Source organism: Opisthocomus hoazin, chromosome 19 (assembly GCF_030867145.1).
Source record: "Opisthocomus hoazin isolate bOpiHoa1 chromosome 19, bOpiHoa1.hap1, whole genome shotgun sequence".
NCBI lineage: Eukaryota > Metazoa > Chordata > Aves > Opisthocomiformes > Opisthocomidae > Opisthocomus > Opisthocomus hoazin.
The window spans coordinates 5,311,238-5,334,584 of NC_134432.1; the positions used below are offsets into that span (position 1 = coordinate 5,311,238).

At 57.1% G+C, this 23,347-nt stretch overlaps 1 protein-coding gene across 1 annotated transcript; it reads right to left on the reverse strand.

Annotated features, from left to right (window-relative positions):
• Positions 1-1,673: 1,673 nt before the first annotated feature.
• On the reverse strand, positions 1,674-22,106 carry TPRN (taperin). The gene is made up of 4 exons (XM_075439831.1): positions 20,124-22,106; positions 6,034-6,217; positions 5,654-5,781; positions 1,674-4,477 (listed from the first exon to the last, which is right to left on the reverse strand). Exons 1-4 carry the CDS (start codon positions 22,104-22,106, stop codon positions 4,415-4,417), a joined length of 2,358 nt encoding a protein of 785 aa, XP_075295946.1. The 3' UTR covers positions 1,674-4,414.
• Between the last annotated feature and the right edge of the window lie 1,241 nt (positions 22,107-23,347).

The following is a 23,347-nucleotide window of genomic DNA, read 5'->3' on the forward strand; positions in this document are numbered from 1 at the left end:
ACCACCGAGAGGGCCCGGAGCTCGCCGGGCGCTGGGTTCGCTCAGCTTCGCGTCTCTGAGGGGGTAACGGGGGGTTGGGAGCAGGAGCGCGGCCCGCGCGGGGCCGTTACCGGTAGCTCCGTCACCGCCGGCTCCGTTACCGGTAGCTCCGTCACCGCTGGCTCCGGCCCCCCGCCGGTCCCGTGCCTGCACGCTGCCAGGCAGGGGCTGCTTCCCCCCGCCCAGGCCAGCGGCCGGGCTCCCCTGAAGCCCCCCCCGGCTCTCTGCAGCCCGCTGTCGGCCAAGCCCTCATCGTCCCGCGGCTGGCAGCACGCAGCGGCTCCAGTCCGAGCTCCCGTGCCCCCCCCGCTGCTGCCTGCACCCTCCTCCCCCCGTGGGTGTTGGTTTTGAACCCGTTCCCGCTCTGCCTCACGTCCCCGGCCCCTCCCCGGCTCGGTGCTGCCCGGCCGCTGGCTTTCAGATGGGGCTGGAGCTGCTTTCTCAGCCGCCTTCGGGACCTGATGGTTTGGGGTGAGGGGGGGGAACGTGCATAAACATTTGTACAGCTCAGAAATTGTCGTAAAGCTACACGGACAGCACCTTTTAAAAGAAACCTTCCCTGAGATACAAGTCACAACCCCCCCCAGCCTACAACTGAATTCATGTTTATTGAAATTAAAAGACAGTCACAGCAGGTAAAAGCAGGAGAGCTGGCTAGGAGGGGAGATGCAGCCGTCCCGCAGACAGACACCAGTGACCAAGTTCCTTCCCTGCAGATGCGCTTCTCTCGTCCATGGCCTTTCCCAGCCCCTGACAGGCGCAGGACTCCCACCTTCTTCCACGGATGAGGTGGCAAGGTCCCACCAAGGCGTTCCACCGCTGTCGCGCCCTGCGGGCCGCTTACCTGCATCTCTTCTCTGACCACTTCGTGGCTTCCACAGGTTCACAGGAACGCAGAGGAGCTTTGGGACTACAGCCCTCCTGTCGCGTTTTGGTACAGCTCTCCACCACGCTAAAACTTGAAAGTGGCGAGACGGACGGGCAGCAACATCTCCTAAACCTGTTGTAGCCTTGCTCCCCGGACCATAATAAGTGGGAATGTTAGAGTACGTACAATATAAGCTAAAAATAGGAGAAAATGAATAAAAGGAAAGATTTAGTCTGACTTAAGGTCATTGTGGAGTTGAGTTAGTCTTGAAGCAAGAAACCCAAACTGTGCAGCTCTAACAGTGGAAGATGGTTGAAACTTGGTCAGCTGAGCACAATTTAATAGTGATCTAAAAAGCCCAGGCACCAACATCTCCCTTCAAAAAAAAAACCCCAAAACCAGCCAACCAAACAGAAACAAAACCAACAGTTCACCCCACAGCCTGCTTCAGGAATTTCTCTGCCTCCTGCTCCAAGGCAGAGAAATTGCTTGAGGTGTTTTGTATTCAGAACATGGGCACGAACCGGAGAAACTCCTCGCTCCACAGATACTCCCGCAGCGAGACAGGACAACACATCACTGAGAATCAGATAATGTATGGGCTGGAGAACCCCTCTTGCTGCAAGCTAGATCAGCCGAATTCGAAGGGAACTCAGAAACAGTTTATGTAAAAATAAGCTATTTTTATTTCTTTCTTTCCCAGACTCTGGAGAGTTCTCAGGCATTGCTAGATGCCCTAAAGGAAGAAACTGGGAGTGCTGGTAAAGCCAGCAAGCCGCAAAGCACTTCAGAAGAGAAAGAGAAACAAGCACGTGGACCAAAGCATTCCTAAACTTATTCTTCAACTTGGAAAGTCCTGTTGCTTTGGGACAGCTGCTGTGCTGGTGCAAGGACGCCACATTTATTAAAAGTCTTTGTTTTGCAGAAGTAAATTTTCCTTTCAGATGCACTTTGGTATTCATTAGATATCTACTAAAGTTAATCCTCAAGATCAGGGTAGACATCTACAAAAAAATACCCTTTATTTTGAGCACAGTGATACTGAAGCACATCCCCCGAGGTGAGCTACCAGCTAACGCTTCTGCCCTCAAAACACCATTCCCCTCGCGCTGCCAAGAGTGAGCGGAGGGTTCATCTGGTACAGCCAGGGCTTGGAGCCCAAAGCTGGGCAGGGGGCTGGCAGCGCTCAGGGAGGTGCAGGTGACAGCTACGAGGTAGAGGAGGCAAACTGGAAGGAGGACTGGAGCAGCCAGCAGCACACCAGGGCACCACACGCTCCTCTCGAGAAGCTCACCCTGCGCTCCCACGCCTCCAGCCAGCCTGTCCTCACCAGAGAAGTTGGAGGCACAGAGCTAATTCAGCAGGAACAGCACGCAGAGCACCAGGGCAGCGTGTCAGTGGGCTGAAGTCAGCGGGACACGTTGCAGGGCGCTGTTGGCTTTCGCATTCCTCATTGATCCGCAGCAGAACCAAGTCAGGGTTAGTTTGGACACCTTGTCCCCAACTTTAACTGCAAGCAGCTTTTGCTTTACTGCCTGCAGTCTTAAGTTGCCAATCTAGAGGCATGCCTTAAACGGGCCTGAGCTGTTCCAGAGTGCAAGACGCTCACTAGGAGCTTTGCTGCTAGAAAAGCTGTGCATAATCTTCCCTGCAAACACAGTCCTTGATCTCCTTTGGCTGCGTGCACAGCCACTGGCGTTTAACTCTGCAAATCTGATAACCTGCTCATCCCTTAAATCTAGCCGTCACTAGTGGTCCTGCATTTTTCCTCATTCCACCCCAGTCTCAGCATCTTGTCCTGAAGTATTTCGTTAATGGGAGAAGCCTTAGCACAGCACATGGGATTCACTGCTGCTTCCACAGTACTGGGGTCATGTCACGGGCAGATGATCCTGGGAGGTCACGGGGGGGAGCAGATCTCGAGTTAGCTTGGAAAGGACAAGCCTCAGAAGGACAAGGAGGTGGAAAGTGTTCCTTTGTGGCCCCTCCAGCCAACGCCTAACAAACTGGTGAGTATCTCATTATTTTTGCGTTATCTTTCCAGAAATACTTAGGCACCCAGGGCAGAAGGAGAGAACAGCTACAAGTAAGTATGCCCTAACATTTAGTCCTGACCGTATTTTTCAGCAGAACAACCTTCCTCCTGCTGCTACAATATACACCAGAACAAGTGCAAGGTATGCAGGGCATTTGCAGTTCATAGACCAGTGTCACCTTGAGCAGACATTCACCATCTTTACATAACAGACAAACCAATAAAAGTATCAAATTTAATCAAAGATACCAGCCAGTTCCTTTGGATAGAGCCACACGCTGGGGTACCACTCATTTCATGAAGCCCAAAGAGGCCGTATCTATCCCAACCGCATCTCGTTTCATCCCAGAAGTACAAATCACATTAGCAGCAGTGCTCTGCCTTTTCCAGAGTGCAATTTTGACCCTGAGTTTACAGTGGTAGAAAACTTAAATGGAAGAGTCTAGCAGATTCCTTTGCGTATTGGCTGCATTAAACAATTACAATAATAAACTATAAAAATCCTAGAAAAAAAAACATATTCCTTGTTCAAGTTCTGCAGAAGAAAGGAGTGAAATTGCCCTCCTGTGCTTTGCACTAGAGGAGCAGAGCAAGCATGGCTAGAAGGAAGCCTCGCCGCCAACCAAGCCAGATAAATCTTGGGCCTGGCCCCTGTTGGATGCTGGAACAACGCAACAAGAGGAGCTGGGAAACTGAGGCACAATCAGCAGTTACTGGAGACTGGACACCAGCGTTGGGAATGGACAGATCAAAGCTATGGCCAATGTCTGGGAATCTGCAAGAGGCTTAAACCAGTCTGGACACTTCTTTACAGATCAGTGCAAAAATGACGCCTAAAGCTCCATTTGTTCCCCCTTCCATCCCTCACACGGTGCATTCGGCTTCCTTCACAAGAACATAACTGGCACATTAATTCCGTGATGGTTCAGACCCAGAAACATGCTGAGAACAAACCCTGAACCTTCCGTGGTTTTCCGAACTGACACCCAATCTAGCTGTCACATCACAACAACTTCCATGAATCCAGCTCAGTTCCGGTGCTCCAACTCCAGAACCGTTCTTCACCGGGGCCTCTGATGGGACAAGTGTTACAAAAGCTGTCCAGACCCCAGACGGTGCCTGGACGTGCAGACTCGGACAAGCACCGAGAGACTCTGTATCCACCCCGGGATCACAGATCTGTTCTAAGATGCTTGCCTAATCGGCAGCTGATCTCGAACAAGGAATAGGCAAGGCCACAGGTAGAATAAATCATACGCCTTAACAGCAGTAGTTAGGTCCCAGAATCCAGTGCAAATATTCTCTGAAGATGCCCGATAGCATCTAGTCCACCCTTGGCATCAGGATCCAACAAAAACAGTGGTGAGGGAGGGACCCAGAAGCTTATTTCCGTGGTGCTTGCCTGGACGTCGGGAAGGTGCACTGACGCGCCGCGTCCAGCAGCCGCTGCTGCAGGCCAGAGAGTGAAGCGATCAAAAATACAGAGCAGGCTCGCTGCTGAAATCCGAGAGTCCGCCCTTCTCTGCTGGGGTGAGCTGTGGAGAAAGCACAGTTGACATGGAGGTGTCATCAAATCCAAAGCACATGAGTACTCACACCTCTGGACGGTGAAGGCTGCGCTGGCACCTTGCCCGGGGCTAACGAGCACGTTTAATGCCCCCCTCCAAACATGCCCTGGAGTACCCAGTGTGCCAGCTGCCTGAAGTCTCCTTTACACATCCAGGGAGAGGCAGCGGGCCTTCCGCGGGTCCTTTTGGGAGAGGTGGGATGCCTCCCTGGGTGGCGAACACACACAGAGGTGTTCAGGAGAATCCCAGCATGGCAGGGGTTGGAAGGGATCTCTGTGGGTCCCCCAGCCCAACCCCCTGCCCAAGCAGGGTCACCCAGAGCAGGCTGCACAGCACCGCGGCCAGGCGGGGCTGGAATATCTCCAGAGAAGGAGACTCCCCAGCCTCCCTGGGCAGCCTGGGCCAGGGCTCCGTCACCCTCAGAGGGAAGAAGTTCTTCCTCAGGTTCAGCTGGAGCTTCCTCTGCTTCAATTTGTGCCCGTTGCCCCTTGTCCTGTTGCTGGGCACCACTGGAAAGAGTCTGGCCCCGTCCTCCTGACCCCCATCCTGCAGATATTTGGAGGCATTTCTAAGGTCCCCTCTCAGCCTTCTCATCTCCAGGCTGAACAAGCCCAGTTCCCTCAGCCTCTCCTCGTAGGGGAGATGCTCCAGTCCCCTCTTCATCCTCATAGCCCTCCGCTGGACTCTCTCCAGTAGCTCCTCATCTTTCTTGAACTGGGGAGCCCAGAACTGGACACAGCACTGCAGATGAGGCCTCACCAGGGCAGAGGAGAGGGGAAGGAGAACCTCCCTCGACCTGCTGGCCATGCTCCTCCTAATGCACCCCAGGATCCCGTTGGCCTTCTTGGCACCCAGGGCACACTGCTGGCTCATGGTCACCCTGTCGTCCCCCAGCACTCCCAGTCCCTCTCCGCAGAGCTGCTCTCCAGCAGGTCCGCCCCAGCCTGTACTGGTGCATGAGGTTGTTCCTCCCCAGGTGCAGGACCCTGCACTTGCCCTTGCTGAACTTCATCAGGTTCCTCTCTGCCCAACTCTCTTGGGAACAGGAAGGCACATTCCGTCCCATCCACAGTCCAGAACAACCCCAGCACCGGGTAAGAGCACAGCAGGACAAAGCCAAGAGCTGCTTATTTAAAGTCTCACCATGACTTGGGTCCCATGGGAATCCACTTCCTTTGGGAGGGGTCCCTCTGCCGCAGGCATCTCCTCATACTTCTGCTCCTGCCACTCGCTGAACTTCACGGAGTGCTTTGGGGTGTAGCTGGATAAATCTGTTGGAAGGACAAAGCTGACATGAATATTTCTCACTGCCCGAAAAGGAAGCAGGATGGGGATCCTGGCAGGGACAGCATGGAAGCTGCCCATCTGCAGCTCCCTGTTCTGGTTCAAGCCCTGTCCCCACTAAGCCCCAATTCCACCACCAGCATTTCCACCCGTCTGGAACCCCTAAGGGGCTGCAGGAAACAGAGACAGTGTCGGACCCCACCAATGACCCCCCAGGGCCAACACAGTGCCTCGCTCACCCGAGTTAGGGGTACTGGGATGCACAGTGCTATTTGCGCGTGGAATGTAAAGGGTGCAAGACTTGTCCTCCTCTGTTTCAGAAGCATGTCCTTCCTCTTCCTCCTCCTCTTCTTCTGCCAGTGAGCTCTCCGACGGGTATTCAAACATGGTCTGCAAACTTGTCTCATTGAAAGATATCTTCATCTAGACAACAGCAAAGGAGAAGTATTAGAATGCAGCACAAGAAACCATTGATCCCAACATTTGCTCTGGCCAAGGCAACCTCCCACGCAGGGCTTCACCCTGGTGTAAGGGAGCCATCGCCCATCGCCCCACCTTTCCCCACGTGCCTTGTCGGATCCTCACTGTGCTGAGAGACACCGCAAAGGCAGACAGCCAGACAGATGGGATGGAGTCAGGAGGCTGAGAGGTCCCGAGTACCTCTGGCTTTTTGCCCCGGCACAAACTTTGCCACCACCTAACGCTGTGATGGCCAGCAGCCAGGAGGAGCTGCCGGCGGGTGCCTCACGAGGGATCAGTGTCGCGAGGAGGAAAGGGAAGCATCCACATGTTGGAAAGGTGACATCGCGAACGCCTGCCAACTGGCTTGTGCACCCATGCTCTAGACAACAGAAACTCAGGGATCAGGGCTGCATCTCTGGGAGGACGTCCTGGCAGAAAGCTATTGAAGCTAGATAAAAACAGTTCAATACCAGAAGTGAAAAGATGGAGGGGGCTAAAGGAGAGAAGGTAAAAGGCAGTAGTAGAGGGAAAATACTGGACAAGAGGGAAGTCCTTAAAGGTCCTGCTTTGAAACCAGTTTTATTTTGTATTCTCACCAGTGACCTTTGCACAATAACCGAGAGACTGAGAAACGAAGACGACTCCAACATGGGAGTTCACCAAGGGAAAACCAGCATTTTATGGGTCGCTTGTTTCCCTGCATCCCCCCTGCAGCACGATGCCCCAACACAGGCGCAGGAACTCCAGATGGGCTGTTCCAAGTTGGCAGCAAAAGCTGAGGGAAGGGGTTGTTCCCCGCAGCCTCACATGCCCTAATCGTTATCTTCTGCCCAGAAGATCTGCTCACATGTCATCTTTCTTGAGCAGGCGGAGAGGAGACTCAGCCTGTTCACACCGGCAAAAGTGAAGGTTGAGAAAAAGCGTAACAGCTCTTTGTCAGTACACTGAGAAAATAAACGCCACGGAGCAGAGCAGAACGGCTGATGCCAGCATACGACAGACAAACAAGGGGGATAAGCTTGCCAGGAATAAATTCACGCCAAAAGCAGGGAAGTATCTAGCCAACGCGGATCAAGGTTCAGGACCAGCTGCTTAAGAGGGTGTTGTGATCCCTTTACTTCTAACCACATTTAGAATGGAGCTAACTACATTTAGAGTTGAGCTACGGGGGTTAGGAACAGAATTAAAAGGGCACGGCTGCCTGTGGCAGGCGGTAGGAGCTGGATGGTTCAGATCTCTTCGGACGCTGTGTAATAACTGGCAAGAAGAAAGCGCAGCACAACCGCCCCACGCGCAGGGGCAGAGCCCGCAAACTGCAGCGCACGGGAGCCACCCTGTGCTGCCCGCAGACAGACAGACAGACAGGCTGGAGCTCTGCGGGGATCCCGGTTCCCAAGAGGAGTGCCGCTTTCCAGAAAAGCACTGAGGGGAGCTTGAACCAAACCCGGGTCACAGAGCGAGGACCTAACGCCTCCTCTGCGCTGCAAATACGCACCATGGAGCTGCGCGCTACTCTGCCCAGTTCGGGATGTGCCTCGGGCACAGGCTGGCTCCCAGGAGAAGGAACACTGGAAACAGCAGCCAGCGCAACCAGTTGCCTTTCCCCATTCCCTAACCCAGCCCTGGCCAGAGCCACTCTGACCTTCTCCACATGGCACATGGGATTGATGATTATATCTCAGAGAAAAGGGGTTGGAATAAAACGGCCCTGAAGATCAGAGCATCCCGGTTGCTGTTCCCTGAATTTGTCACCCCTGCTGCTGACCTAGATGCTCCCCGATCCGAGCCAGGCAGCGGAGCGGGCAGTGACCGCTCACAATGTGCTGCCTGTGCTGTGGGGACGAGCCACGCTGCCAGGCACGAAGGCCACGAGGGCGGAGGTGCCCTGGGCTCCTGGAAGCCCAGAAGCTATCCCCGAACCAGACACTGCATGTGGGCTGCTTACCAGTGCCGGCAACTGCGCCGAAGGGTGAGAAGCACTTGGCTGAACATGGAAAAATAAAGGGGACAGGAGAGAGGTACCTCGTTTTTAGAATTTCAGCTTGGGAGATGGAAATCAGTTTTCCTGGTTTTCTGCTATCAGGAGGAAACCTTTAAGAAAAATTACTTTGAGTCCTGTTTGGACTAAAGCTGTGTGTAGTGCAAGAGGAGCAAACAGCATCACCAGGGAGTAAAACCAAAGAGTAGAAAGCAGCAGAAGTGACCAGGAGACAGCGGCCATGCAGTGCCCGGAGGCAACACGCCGACAGCCCAGCCTCAGCCCTGAGCTAAAGCAGCTCCCGCTTGCCCACAGCCAGCTCTACTGGGGCCACGCTCGCTGAGCAATGGTTAACCCCAGCGGTGCCAGCCCCACGAACCCGGGGCCCCAGCCTGGGGGAGAGCTCGTAACGAGATAATTTGCTGCTCCAGCAACACCTCTGGAGGTGGACAGCAGGCAGCCCCATGCAAGCCCCCCGAGCCCCAGGCTGGCTTGCTCTGGGGCAGCGTCCCACCCCGCTGCTCCCGAGAAGCAGGAACAGCCCGACGGCCGCTCTGCCATGGAGCACCCGGACGCACCCCGGCAAGGCAAACACAGGCGCTGGCGCAGGGTCGGGCTCCGTCAAACAGGCTCTGCACCCGCCCGGGCGCTCTGTCCACCCTGCCCACGCAGAGCGAGAGCCCCGAGACCCACGGCCATAACCCTGCCGTGGCATCGCCCGGGCGCTCGGGTGCCCCAGCCGAGCTCCCCTCGCCAGGCACGAGGTGGTTTCGGGGGAAGCACAAAACAGCTCTGCTTGATCCAACAGAAGAGGGAGGGCAACTTCCTCAGGCGAAGCGAAGGGGACACACGGGTCGACGTGGCTGCCTTCAGACACCCTCTGAGCAGCCAAGGAGCAGAACTGAGCCCTGTGCCTAGGCAACATGGGCAGATTCAGTCCCAGGAACCAGCTAAAAAGAAAAACCAAGAGCCCAGTAAGGGCACAGCCAACAGGTTTGCACAGCCAGTAGCCAGCCAGACCGTACAGGCTTTTACGGAAACACAAAAGGTAACAGGGGTCGTATTCTTTAAAAGAAAGCCACATCCCAGCAGAGCTGAGCACGCTCGAGCCCAGCCAGAGGACTCTGCTCACGGTGTCACAGCAGCACTTCGCCCGTTGCTGCCTCAGCAGCAGCTGCAGTTGTGGAGAGGAGTAATTCAGCACCCTTCAGCTGGGGATCCTTGCAGGAATTTCGCACTATTTGCTCAGCTGAACGCTTCACCCAGAACTGCGTCACAAAACCAGGGTCCAACCTGGTTAATCTATATATTAATACTCTGCCCAGCAATCAGAGCCACACTGGGAAGAGGCGGCAGGCTTTTCAGGGAATATTGTGCTGTTCAGCCACCAGATTCTTGTTGCCATAGCAAAAATAATTTATTTATTTGCTAGGATTCAAACAGTAATGAGTAATAGAGTACGCAGGAAAGAGAAGCCAGAGTAAACATTGCCCAACAAGCATAAATCCGCATAGTCATACATGGCTTACTGAAAAGAAAAAAAAAAGTCAACCTTGTTTCAGGTGATGCTGGCTGTCAGGACCAGTCTGCACCCAGGTGGGCAAAAAAAGAGCCCCCATGTATAGAGATGCATTAGAAATAAAAATAACCAGTTTATAGAAACCAACCCGTGACATGAACAGTGAAAGTCAGCAGACACCTCACCACCAAAAGCTGGGGTGGGAAAGTCTGCAAGACCCCACAGCTAATGAAACAGCAGACACCCGATGGCTTCTCCCAAACCAGGGATATCGCCCTCAGTCTCAGGAGCACATCGTGGGGTTAAGCTGCACCCTCCACTCCACAGGCACTCTCTTTAGTGTGGCTTTGCTCTTCTCCACCCATGATCCCATTTGCTTGGCAGGTGTGCCAAAGCCAAGGTGACAATGTAGGGTGTTTTACACCCTGCCAACAGGAATGTCTTTGGCAATCCAAATCCTCACCTTATCACAGAATGTTTGGGGTTGGAAGGGACCTCTGTGGGCCATCTACTCCAACCCCCCCCAAAAAAAATCGTTCTAGGCATGAAAAGAAAAAAAAGATAATGAACCCCACAATTTAACTATATTCCAGAGTCAGAGTCAGCATGTTGATCCCCATCGTAGCATCCTCCGATGAGACTGAAGGCGACGGACCCCCTTTCCCCCTCCCCGCAGAGCATCGCAAGCCGGTGGCCCTGGCAGGAGGCTGCACGGGGCCCCACCGCCATTCCTGCTCGGCGTGCGCAGGGGCTGGATGGGATGGTGAGCCACGGCGCACAAGCCAGAGGTTATTCCTGCCCCTGCTAACCTCACACAGCACCTCCAGCACCCCCAGCCCACCGCACTGCCGCTGCAGAGGCTAGGCACACGGGCAGCGGCTGCTGCGTGGTGACAAGAGGGACACAGCAAGTTTTCAGTAACGTGGCTGCGCTGCCCGAGTGCTTCACAAGATCCAAGCAGCTGAGTAGCACCAGGGATCAAGATTTGCTCTTTTCAAGTACTAATTTTCCTCTAATCACCCTCTCTCCCCAAGCAATATAATCCTGAAGTGACAAAATTCGGGACTGGCTGGCTCCCCAGGACAGGCACGGGCTGCTGCTGGGCTGCGGGGTGTGATCTGCAAGCAGCTGGTGACAGCTTTTCACACCCGGCCAGCCACATGCCTCCTCCGTCCTCAGCAGCAGCAGGGCTTCAGCCGATTGCTGCGGCGAGCATGGACAACAATTCAGCACAAACGCAAAAGAGCGAGTGATTGATGTCTCCGAGAGAACAAGCATGAACAAAATCAGCGTTCTGAAGAACCCTGCGCTTCTGTGCAGTCTCACATCGAGCTTCGCCACATCTGCTGCTGCACTGCTCATCTAAAGATCTGGTCAACGAGACGAGAGCACAAGCCAACACACCAAATACCCGAAAACTGCAGCAGCAGGCAGCTGGGAGCGCACCAGCAAGCCTGCTGATACAGAGCATCCCCCAGAGGTTTGCACAAAACAGCGTCCCAAGCTCCCCAAGCCCCCAGACCCACTGCCCAGCGGCGCGCAGGATCCGTCTGCAGAGGAGGGTCCTCAATGCCGAGCAGCCTCCCAGCTCCACACTGCCATGGGGTGAGAGAGAAGGTCCCTGCACAGACAAGTAACGGCTTGTGGACTGGAAACAGAGAGCAGAAGCAAACATTTTTACGGTGGACAAAGATCCCCCAAAGTGGTCTTTCCATCTGACCCAGTCTGACCATTCTCACAGATCAGCAAATTTAGTAAAAGGAAGCGGAGGAGGAGCTCCTGAACTGCAAACCTCCAGGGAAGCCTTCACTTTTTTCATTACAACCTTCAGTCAATGATCTAGACAACTCATGCGATGCCATTTTCTCTCTGAAACTTCTAGAGAAAGGATTTTTGGGAAGATGAGCCATTTCATAGGAGTTGGCAATGAGCTACACGCCTGTACTTGTCCTGAAAACATCATCATGTGTCAGCCCAGACTGCTGAATAACTCCACGCACAGTCTCTATGGACAGCAGGCTGGACCAGCAGCCCAAGGGCTGCAGCAGCATCAGCAAATTGCCAAGGCATCTGGTGCCATTCAGGAGAAGATGAGGAGCTTTTCTACCTCTAAAGCCTTTCCTTGACACAGAAAGAAAGGGGTTTTCCCTGACAGGTACTCACAGGAATGGAGGGGACTTGAGACTTAGTTCCTAAATCAGATTAGCCCTATACTGCTATGCCTGAAGCAGCCCAAGTATGGCCAGAAAGCTGCAGATGGCACTTCAGAAATGTACTTTTCTGTCATTCAAAGAAGAGTTTTGGGGCACAGGAGTTGGCTGCTGCACCATAGGCTCACTTGATCGCGCTTTTCCAAGAAGTGCTTCCTAAGGGTAATGCTGAGCTTCGCTCAACCATTAACTGCATCACAGCGTTAGTTACTGAATAGAGCTAGAAACACTAAAGATTTACAGCAGTAACGTGCCAGGGGAACACTATGTTGCTGGCAAAGGAGAGGTCGCCTCCAGGATCGCATCCCACCTCCCAAGCCACAAGGCAAAACAAGAAAGTCTCCATTTACAAGGCAACCCACAACGCCAGCTCGGTGTAATCAATATGCTGAGGCACATGGCAGACAGGAGCAACGCATGGAGATTCGAAATATTAAACTCCTTGTGCAAGACACAGGGACGTTTCAAATTCCTGATGAGAAGGGACAGGGCAGGGACAGTCCCAGCGAGCACTGCCAGGCAGGAGGCTTTGTTAACTCTTCCCTTGACCGTGCCGGACAAGAAGCGGTTCCAGCGCCCAACCAACCGCCCAGCAGCTGGAGTCCCAGTCTGGGACGGTACAAAGCAGCCATTCACCCAGGGATCCCTTCGCTCCTTCGCACACCTGTGGACCGAGGAGCCAGAGCCTTCCCAGCTGAACAAGCAATCAAGTAACGCTTGTTTGGCCCATAAGAATTGGACAAATCTCCCTACGTGGATGAAACAGATCTCATCCGAATACACAAAGAAAGCAGGCAGAAACAAGCTACAATCAGTGTCAAGCCTTGGGATCTTCACCACACAAAACTCCCAGCCAGCAGCGTATTCTGCTTTACAGGCAACCCCGAGCCTGCAATTTGCGGCTGCGACACAGCGCAGCGCTGGGAGATGCCACCCACGAGCATTTCTGTGCAACCGAGACCGACCAGCGCAGCGCAGACACCTCAGCCCGGTGGGAGCAGGCTCCAGCGGGAAGGGGACAGACGGAGCATCATTTCCCGGGAAATACGGCGGGGCTGGGAACAGAATTACTTCCCACCCTGGCAAGGAGCTCACTCTAGACTTCAGGAGCAAAAGGCCTCAGTGATGTGCACAGCACTGGCTGCACAACGAAGTTCGTGTCTCTCTTGCCCTCTTTCTGTGCTACTGATATGCAAAAGACGCTGCCTCGGAGAGCAGTGATTGAGTGCATCGGGTTCACCACGGGGCTTACGGACGTGCCCTCAGACCTGCATTTTCACTAGCTGCAAGCTATACAATTTCCCTAAGCACGCAAGCAGTTTGCTCTCATAGTGTCTGTGGGAGATCTCCTCCAGCCTGCCTACAGCCCAGATCCCTACAGAAAGCAGCCCCGTCCTGCCGAGCGCCCAACACCGTCACCAGAGCAGGGCACTTCTCCGAAAACATCAGCGCCAGGTCCCGCCGGTCCAGGTTTTCCCAGGATGTTTGTGAAGTTTCTGTGTGATACCGACGCTACATGTGACTCTTCCTACACAAACTGTCCAGAGTGACACCATTACAGCTCCATGGCGTACCCGCGTCCCACCGCAGTCACTAGGAAGAGCCTGGGCTTGTCAACAGATTTTAAACTGCCCAGGTTTCACCCAGGAGGGGAGTGAGCAGAACTCCAGAGGTGATGGACATGCTGCTGCAGCAGCTCTCACTGAGATTTCCTTTACTGCCACTGAACCTGGAAACAGAACCCTTGAATTTCTCCGACCGCCTCCTACACAGACACGCAGGACTTCTGCCCCAGCCGGGCTGAGCGCGCGCTTCCTCAGCTCTCCTCGGCAACACCGTGCCCACAGACTGGAAAAAGCAGAGCAGGGACAAAAACTCAAATGCAAGACAAGCTGAATACTCGAGATGGAGGGAAATCATAAACCATCTCCACTCTGGTCCACGGATTAAGGAAACCAATTAAGATAACGTTAACTGTAATCCGCGCAATCGGAATCCAGGGCACAAAGCACTTCAAATCTCCTCGCAAGCTCCGGGGCGGGCTGAGCCCTGGGCACGTCCTAACCCGCTTCCAAGGCAGGCGCGCCTCTTCTTTGCGTAAGAGTTTCTATTTTAGCTCTTCTGCCCCGTTCCCTGGGCTGCTGACAGCGGCAGGCAAGCAGGGGACGGGAGGAAGAGAACCGGGGGAATTCGGGAGCAGCTCAGACTGTTGCCGCGACACGAGGCGAAGCATGGGAGCGGCGAGGCCATGAGGAATCTCAGTCGACGAAAATTTCCCCCTACAGAGATGAGATAAATATGACTCATCTGCTCTGCCAGGGGTTTAGGACAACAGAGTACCAGCACTTCAAGGAGCTGGCAGGCAGCAGGGAAACAAAAACCAGCCGACTTCCCCACCAACAGCCGCAGGTGCTGCTTGTGAGGTGGTTTAAAAACTATAACCACAACAAGATCCCGATTTCTAGAGTCTTCAGCCATCAACGTGCTGAAAATCAGCAGAATTAGAACAGGGCAGGGAAATGGCACCGTCTGGGCAGACCGGCCTGCTCCCCTCCGGCAGCCGGTGGAAATCACCTCTGCAGCAGAGGCACCACGCCGGATCAGCCAGGACACGTTATCTTCTGAGCGGGACTTGTCACTGCTGACCTCAGCTACCAAGAATTCAAGACATCCATGTCAGCTACGTACACAGCCCCTCCTTACAGCGGCAGATGTGTTTGCCCCCGCAGATCACGCCACAAGACAGAAAACAGAACAGAACACACGGAGTTAAATCGCTCATGTCTGTCCTGACCCCTCCAAAACACAGAGACGAGGGAATCCAGGTCATTTTTGCGGAGATTTTTGCTTCTACCACCAGGTTATTTTACTTGTGTTATGGTTAATTTACTTGTGTTATACATTGCAAAAAAATACTTCAGGCAGTTGCTGGTATTTAGATTCCACACTGCGCAGACTTGCTCCAAACAGGTCTGGGCAATAGTTGCAAGCGTTCGTCCCTGCCGACATCTCGAGCCTACAGCTGGTTCTCACAGGAGACCATCTCCAGCAGAACTGCACAGATGGAAAGCTACGGAGCAAGAAGTTCAGCAGGTTAGACCAACAAAACTGCCACCCAATCCCGCCCGTGACGAGAACCTGAGGGATCATAGAATCATAGAATGGTTTGGGTTGGAAGGGACCTTAAATCTCATCTGGTTCCAACCCCCGTGCCATGAGCAGGGACATTCAAGTGGGCATTCTGAAGCCATATTCAGGCATTATGCAGCTCAGAACGTTAGAAAATGGACCATGCCAAAGTGCACTTAAAGAGCACTGGAGCTTTTTGAAGTTTAGCTGAAGCTGAGCATCTTTGGAGACAGTCTTGCAAACAAGCAGGGAAGCATTAGACTCCAACTCCTTGCATCCCACCAACCTTGCTCTTGTAAGCCCTGTTCACACACGGCGGCAGCTCACCTTCCCGCGCTCAAGCTGCCAACCGTCACAAGCAAAAAGCACTAAAGCCATCAGCAACCCGACGTCTGCTGGCTCTCACGTCCTGTCACTTACAGCGCTCTGGGTGGCCTGGCCAGAAGCCACCTTTCCTGCAGGATCCCCAGGAGGTACCCGGTTCCTGGCGGGGACAAACACACCATGACGTGGGACGAACGGAGAGAGCGACAAGGCATAAGGAGCACAGTCAGGGCAAATTCTGTACGTGCAGGACCTCCACGGCAGAGTCCGGCCTCCAACAAGCTGAGAACATGAAGCCAAGAGACAGGCAACTACTTCCCAGGAGCCCACCTGGCTCGGCAGCGTGCGGTCCCTTCCAGTCGCTCGCTCCAACATGCCAGTCACATGTTTTACAGAAACCAAGATCTCTATCTTGCTGACAAGTTTATTGTACGTTCTCCTGGCAGGTAACCAAACCAGGATTGGTCCTTGTCAGCTCAGCTGAGCTAGATTTTATCCTCTGAGATCCCAAAGATCCACATCCTGCAGCCAAGCCTTCCCTTCCTCCTGGGGCTGTTATCAGGCTGAAGCGTCTTTACTTCTGCTGGAATAACAGCGCGCGAAGACGAGCACAGAACAGCGGTCACCAGCAGCACTCTGCGGCCTCTCCCCCGCCCCCTGCTCAGAATGGAGGTCAGCAGGTCTCCTTCCAGCCCCACGCACCCATCCTGTCCCCACCGGCAGAGCCGCCGGTGCAGGCAGCCTCTCGCAGCAGCTGCCCCGGCGCTTCGCTGGGAGCCCAGCACGCCCCTGCAGAGCTGCAGACGGTCACTGCCGTAGGTGAGCTGGCTGTGATACCGCTCGGAGGGCTCTCAAAGCGGCCAGGGAGCGGAGGAGCAGCCCTGAAGGACACCTGGAAGAGGACAAGAGCTCCAGCTCCCTGCCACACGGGCAGCCTGGTCCCCGGGACGAGCAGGGCTGGGGCTCTGCCCTCCACCCACGGATCTGGACCGTGTCCCATCACACACAGCCCCAGGTTCACCCTCATAGTCCCGGGTGAACAATGCTGTCCCAGTCGCACAAAAGAGCTGGGAAACCATTTTTTATTTCGACACAGGAACAGCATTTCTCTCTCTCCCATAAGCTCAAGATCCAGTCCCAACCCCACAACAAACAGCGGCTTCACATATCTGAGCTGCCTAGAAGCAGCAATAAAGCTATTTTTCCTGAAAGGCGTTGAACACCAGCAGCCCACCGCAAAGTCACACGCGTAAGTTGGTCCTGCAGCCACGCTGTCCCAGCCACCCTCCCACTCCCAACAGCCACAAAGGACGTGGACCGGAGGACGTGGCCTGAGTCAGCTCCGTTTTGCTGGCGTCTCTGCCGTCGTCAGACAATCAGTGGCCAGACAAGGGGACGGAAAAAGGAGGCTGAATTTCCACATTTGAAGAAAAACACAATTTGCATCTCACAGCACAACCAGTCCAACTGCCAGCATCGCCTCTCTCCCTCCCAATAAATCATCAGCCCTGACTGTGAGCACAGACACTCGCTGATCCGCAGGAACTCGGCGCTTCCCGGCTGTGCCAGACCTGCTGTTGGTCTCGCCCAGATTCCTGCCAGGCACCAGCGAGCAGACGGAGTTTCCCAAGTCACTGAAGTTTCACTCAACACCACTCTCTTGAGCCTGGAGCACACCTTAACGGACCTTTCAGCAAGGCCAAGGCCAGGTTTGGAGAGGCAGATGCTCAGCAGGAGGTGAGCTCACCCGGCAGGTCTGCCTGGAGGGAATCACCCCAAAAGGTCCGGCAGCTGATCACCGAAACCAGCATCAGATTTGATTTCGACACCCCCCAGAAAAGAAAGAGACGTTGGTTTTACCAAAGAACTGCAGCTCCCAGCTCACAGGAAACGTCTGCTTCTGCCCAACTCAGGCCAAAACCAAGTTTCTGCCAAACAGAACCCTTGTTTTTGGCCGGTTGCCTTGACGACATGCAGCAATCTCTTGGGAAGAAACCAAGGAATGTGTCCTAAGACTAGCTCCTTCCTTTTCAGGCATCAACACTCGGCCTCATTACCCAGACTAAAAGCCACAAACATCCTCTAGGTTAAGAGTGAACAGAAATCTTTCCATTTGCCACAGCATCTTCTAAACCCCGGCTACAAAGTCCAAGGACACTCCATGCTTGCCACCTCCAGCGAAGAGGAGAAGGGAACTGGAAGAAAAAACCTGGTGTTTCTCCCACTACACTGCCACACGTCATTTTACCCAGAAACTGGTGTCTCTTCACTACTTCTCCTTAAGCTGGATCTTGTTTTCCGAAGGGTCCCCATTTGTTTCAGCCTCCCGAGCTCTGCAACATAACAGGCAGTTCCTCCTTTGCCTTTCAAAAGCTCTCTTTTCAGGAACGAGATCTTTACGCAAGGTCTCATGCAGGACACCCCCCCCCCCATGTAATTCTTACGCCGTTAGTGCGTCTCGCAGTATTTAGCACGCTTCATCTTCCGAGCGCCCGCAGAGCAGCAGAGTTAATGCTATTAAGCTGACAAGAGCACAGGTGGAGAAGCTCCATGACTTGCTCAACGTTGCACAAATCCAGCGCTGAACAGACCCAACGGTTGTTCACCAATTCCAAAGAATCATATGATGCCTGAGGTTGGGAAAGGACCTCCGGAGGTCTCCAGCCCAAACTCCTCCTCCAAACAGGTTCAACCTGATCAGTTGCTCAAGGCTTTCCCCGGGCAAGTTTCAAAAGTCTCCAAGGATGGAGATGCCACCACTTCTCTGGGTTCCTGTTCCAGCGTTTGACCAACCTTTGGACAACCCAGTCGCCGCACTAGCCTTGATCTCGCCTCCCTTCCTCCTTTTCATGCTGCTTAAGGACAGCTTCCACCGCGCACCACTTAATCGGCTCTGCGTCCTTGAGGCTTTCCTCCCTCACCAGCCAGGCTGCTGTGCCGCCAGCACCGCCCTGCGTGGCGAGATTGGCTCCGCTGCCAGCGTCCGAGGCCGGGCTTACCTAAGAGCCTCTGTCCTGCTAAGTTTCGTGTGCATTTTTTGCTCCGTCCTAAGATTACCCACAGCTGCAGCATGTCTTGATATTTTCACCATCTATACCACACAGCTGATTTGGTGTAAATCAAATTAATACCCCGCAGAGCCAAGAAAACAGCTGGAGTGAGTGCAAGCCAGCAGGTATTTAAACAGCAGAACAACTCCAGTCTGATTAAGCATTTCCCTGTAGGAGCACAAGGAAAAACTACCGGAGCGCGGAGCGAGAATCAACACTCCTGCTGATTTGCTTATTCGGGGTCTCACGGCTGTCACGCTCCGGCCTGCCACCTGCCTTAGGCGTGATCGCATGAATCACAGGATGTTCAGGGTTGGCAGGGCCCTCTGTGGGTCACCCAGCCCAACCCCCTGCCCAAGCAGGGTCACCCAGAGCAGGCTGCACAGCACCGTGGCCAGGCGGGGCTGGAATATCTCCAGAGAAGGAGACTCCACAGCCTCCCTGGGCAGCCTGTTCCAGTGCTCCGTCACCCTCAGAGGGAAGAAGTTCTTCCTCGGGTTCAGCTGGAGCTTCCTCTGCTTCAATTTGTGCCCGTTGCCCCTTGTCCTGTCGCTGGGCACCACTGAAAAGAGTCTGGCCCCGTCCTCCTGACCCCCACCCTGCAGATATTTAGAGGCATTGATAAGAATGAACACTGCCTTGTGAGAGCAGGCAGTCGATCTGACAGCGCTGAGCCACGAGAAGCAGCACTCCCTGCTCCCTCCCCAACGAGAGGCACCCCGTTCGAAGGATCTCCTCAAACTGCACTGCTCAGCGCCTGCGGCGCCCACATGGATCCAGTCCATCAAATATTTAGTCGAATTTAGGTAACGGAACGTCAAACAAGCCTTCCCGCTATGGAAAAACATCCACATCGCAGACCTACAGATCGGGATTTGTCACCTCAGCGTGCTGCTCTCAGAGCCGAGCAATTCCCGCCCGCTCCTCCGGCGCAGCAGAATAACCCGCTCTTTCAGCACGACTCGGTCTTTCTGCCGTCCAGGTGCCTTTCGCCAAGCCATGCGAAGATTAATTCACGATTTAAGGCTCACAAGGATCCAAGTCAGATCCCAAGCAGTGAGAAAACCTGGCATTTGCTCCAAAGAGACCTGGAGCAACTGACATCTCACGGATCTTCAGAGATGCAGCCGCGCATCCAGAGCGGGCAGCCAGGCGGTACCATCCTGCAGCGGGGAGCTGAGTCCTTGCTGCTCTCTTTCTGCCTAAGGGACTCCACATTCTTGAGCCTCCACCAACAGATCACTAACGCGGCGAAGACACCGCTGCACACCGTATCCCAAGCCCGGCAGCGACCACGGGGAGCTCAACACAACGTCCAACAGCCGCCAGACACCGCGAGCAGAGCTAGCGAGGGCGCAAGTCCGCAGCCGCTCAAACCACGCAGCTCACCTCGGTTTGCTGAATACCTGAGATATTTCTCTTTCCGTTATCACACCTCCACGAGGCGACTGTGGGAGAGGCCCTGCGGTTGTCACAGGTCATATCCCCACCCTCATCTACTCAGTGCACCGGCACCCAGTGCCCCCGCCCCGAGGGAAAACCTCTGGCTCTCAAAAGGACCGGAGAACGGCTGCCCACCTTCCCACCCGGTGCCTCATGGAGCACCAAGCCAGAAGCCGCGCCGAGCTACGGCCAGCCCGCTGCCCCAGGCCGGTACCTTCTTGCGGCGCGAGCCCGTCTTGCTCATGCAGGACCTCTCCAGGGACAGGTACCCCCCGATCACTTCGATCTCGTTCACCGTGGGGTAGCGCTTTTTGTGGGACATCCCTGCTTGGGGCCCGTCGGAGTTCTCCACGGCTTTGCCTTTTCCTTTGCTCTCCTCCTCCTCCTCCTCCTCTTCCTCCCGCTGCAGCCTTCCACTGGCATCGGGGAGAGCCTGCAGCGCCGAGGCGAGGGGCTTCCTTTTGGGCACGACGGTGAAGGTGCTGCCTCCCCTCTGTGGGGGGGCCGAGTGGGCTCTGTAGAGGGGCACGGAGGAAACCTCCATCTCCAGCTCTGGGCCGGCTCCTCCCGGCTGCTCCGCCAAGCTCCCCGTCCTCGCGGCCCTGGGAGCAAGCTGCCCGCCGTCCAGCTCCACAATGTCATCGATGAAAGTCACGGGCACCGATGGATCCACAGGCACCAGCCGGGAAGCGATGGGCTCCTCCTGCTCCGGGGCGGGAGCCCTCGGCGGCTCCTTCGACGCCTTCTCCTCCGAGGACGGCGGTGGTGGCCCTGGCCGGGCGCGGGGGGCCGCGGGCAGAGCCGCGCCGCCCTCCCGGCGGGGCACGAAGACGAAGGAGTTGCGCGAATTGAGGCGCAGCTTGGCCAGCGCCTGGGCCTGCAGGTCGTGGGCCGGGATGGCAGCCAGGTCGGGCTTGGGGGCCGGGTGGATGGCGAAGGAGCCCCTGGCGCAGGGGGCCGAGGCGGAGAGCGGCTGGCTGGAGCCGGTGGCACTGGGGGCCAGACTGGCACTGGGCTGGGGCGACGCGGCCGCTTCGGTATCCTCCGGCTTCGCGGCGTTGGCGCTGGCGGGTGGCACTGGCGGCCCCTCGGGCGGTGCGGGGCGGCCGGCGGGGACGCGGCCGGCGGGGAGCAGCCCCCGGGGGGTGACGGTGAAGGAGTTGGAGCCGATCTTGTGGAGAAAGCAGTTGGCCTGGGGGGCCGCGGCCTTGGCGGGGGCGGCCCGGGGGGGAGCCGGGGCTGCGGGCTGCGGCGGGGCGGCCCGGGGGGGAGCCGGCTGCGGGGCCGCGGGCCGGGGAGGAGCCGGCTGCGGGGCCGCGGGCTGAGGCGGGGAGGCCCGGGGGGCAGCCGGGGCCGCCGGCTGCGGGGCTGCGGGCCGGGCGGGAGCCGGCTGCGGCTGGGGGGCGGCCGGTCCCGCAGCCCGGGGGGAGCCGGGTCCCGCAGCCCGGGGGGAGCCCGGTCCCGCCCGCGGAGGGGGCGGCCCGGCGCGGGGGGAGCCCGGTCCCACCTGCGGGGCAGCGGCCGGCGCGGTCCCGGCCCCGGTCAGCGCGTCCCCGCCGCGGCGTCGGCGGCCCCGGGGCCGCTGCCCGAACTTCTCCAGGAGGCGGCTGACGGTGCCCGGCTCGGCCGCCTCGGGCTGCTCCGCCGGCTCGGCCGCCTCGTAGATGACGACCTGGTCGGCGCGGATCTCGGCGAGGGCGGCTCCGCGGCGGGCCAGCAGCTCCCGCAGCGGGTCGGGGCGCGGCGGCGGCGGGGAGGAGGAGGAGGAGGAAGCGGTGGCGGAGGTCGGGTCCCGGCGGCGGCCCGGCAGCGCGTCCCCCTCGGCGAAGCAGGCGGCGGCGGCGCCGGGCTGGGACTCGATGATGAGGATGTTGTCGGCGCGGATGGTGCGGATGCCGGGCACGGCGCTGTACAGCTCCAGCAGCTGCTGCAGCGGCCGCGCCGCGCCGGGGCCGGGCTCGGGGCCGTGCCCGGGCAGCCCCTGCCGCAGCCGCCGCCGCTCGCTCTCCAGCCGCATGAAGGGGTTCTCGCGGAGCGGGCCCAGGCTCTCCGCCACCACCAGCCGCTCCCCCGCCGGCGGCTCCGGCTCGGCGCCGGCGGCCCCGGCCAGCTTGGCCCGCTTCCGCTCCAGGATCTGCCGCTTCCAGGCGGGCTCAGCCCGCGGCCCGGCCCCGAGCGCCGGCTCCGCGCTGCTCATGGCGGCGGCGCAGCGGGCACTGCTCCCCCGGCCGCCGCCGCCTCCGCCCGCCGCGCCGGGGCCGGCCCTCCGCGGGGCGGGGCGGGCGCCATGACAAGGCCGGGGGCGGGCCCGGCCACACGGAACCGCAGGGTGCAGCATGGCCGGGGCTGGAAGGGCCCTCCGGGGTCACCCAGCCCAACCCTCCTGCCCAAGCAGGGTCACCCAGAGCAGGCTGCACAGCACCGCGTCCAGGCGGGGCTGGAATATCTCCAGAGAAGGAGACTCCACAGCCTCCCTGGGCAGCCTGGGCCAGGGCTCCGGCACCCTCAGAGGGAAGAAGTTCTTCCTCATCTTCAGCTGGAGCTTCCTCTGCTTCAGTTTGTGCCCGTTACCCCTTGTCCTGTTGCTGGGCACCGCTGGACAGAGTCTGGCTCCGTCCTCCTGACCCCCACCCTGCAGATATTTGTAAGCATTTCTAAGGTCCCCTCGCAGCCTTCTCTTCTTCAGGCTGAACAAGCCCAGCTCCCTCAGCCTCTCCTCGTAGGAGAGATGCTCCAGTCCCCTCATCATCCTCGCAGCCCTGCGCTGGACTCTCTCCAGTAGCTCCTCATCTTTCTTGAACTGGGGAGCCCAGAACTGGACACAGCACTGCAGATGGGGCCTCACCAGGGCTGGCCTGGCCGGTGTCCGCCGCCTGCCCGGGTCTGCCCACTCGAACCCCGAAACCCCTCGCCTGCTTCTTCCCCCCAGCCTGGAGTGGCCCCCGCTGAGGAGCAAACACCTTTCGGGGTCACCCGCCGTCGGCTCGGCCACAGTGTGAGGTGTCCGGGCGTGAGCAGCCGTGGTGGGCAGGGAGCGAAGGGGTCTGTGCTCTGTCCGAGGAGCGCTGGAAGGAGCGTGCCGGAGGGGACCCGTCGGGGTTTCCACAGCACACGGCAGCGGAGCAGGAAAGCATTTTTCCCGCTGGCTTCGCTCCTCAGCGACAGCTGCTTCTTGGGCGCGAAAGCCTGGGGAAAAGTGCTGCCACGGTGCTATTGCCAGGCCCTGCCTGTTGTCGCCGGCCAGCGGGTTCCTCTGTGCAGCCAGGGACCGACTGAGCGGGACACTGCACGCCTCCTGCGTGCCGAGACCCTCACCCCGCGAGGCGCGGGGCCGTGGCATGCCATGACACGAACAACCTTTGGCCAGAACTTGCCCCAGCCTTCCTGGCAGCCGCGGAGCCGCACCCCGGTGCACCAGGCTGCTCCGATGTGAGTGGC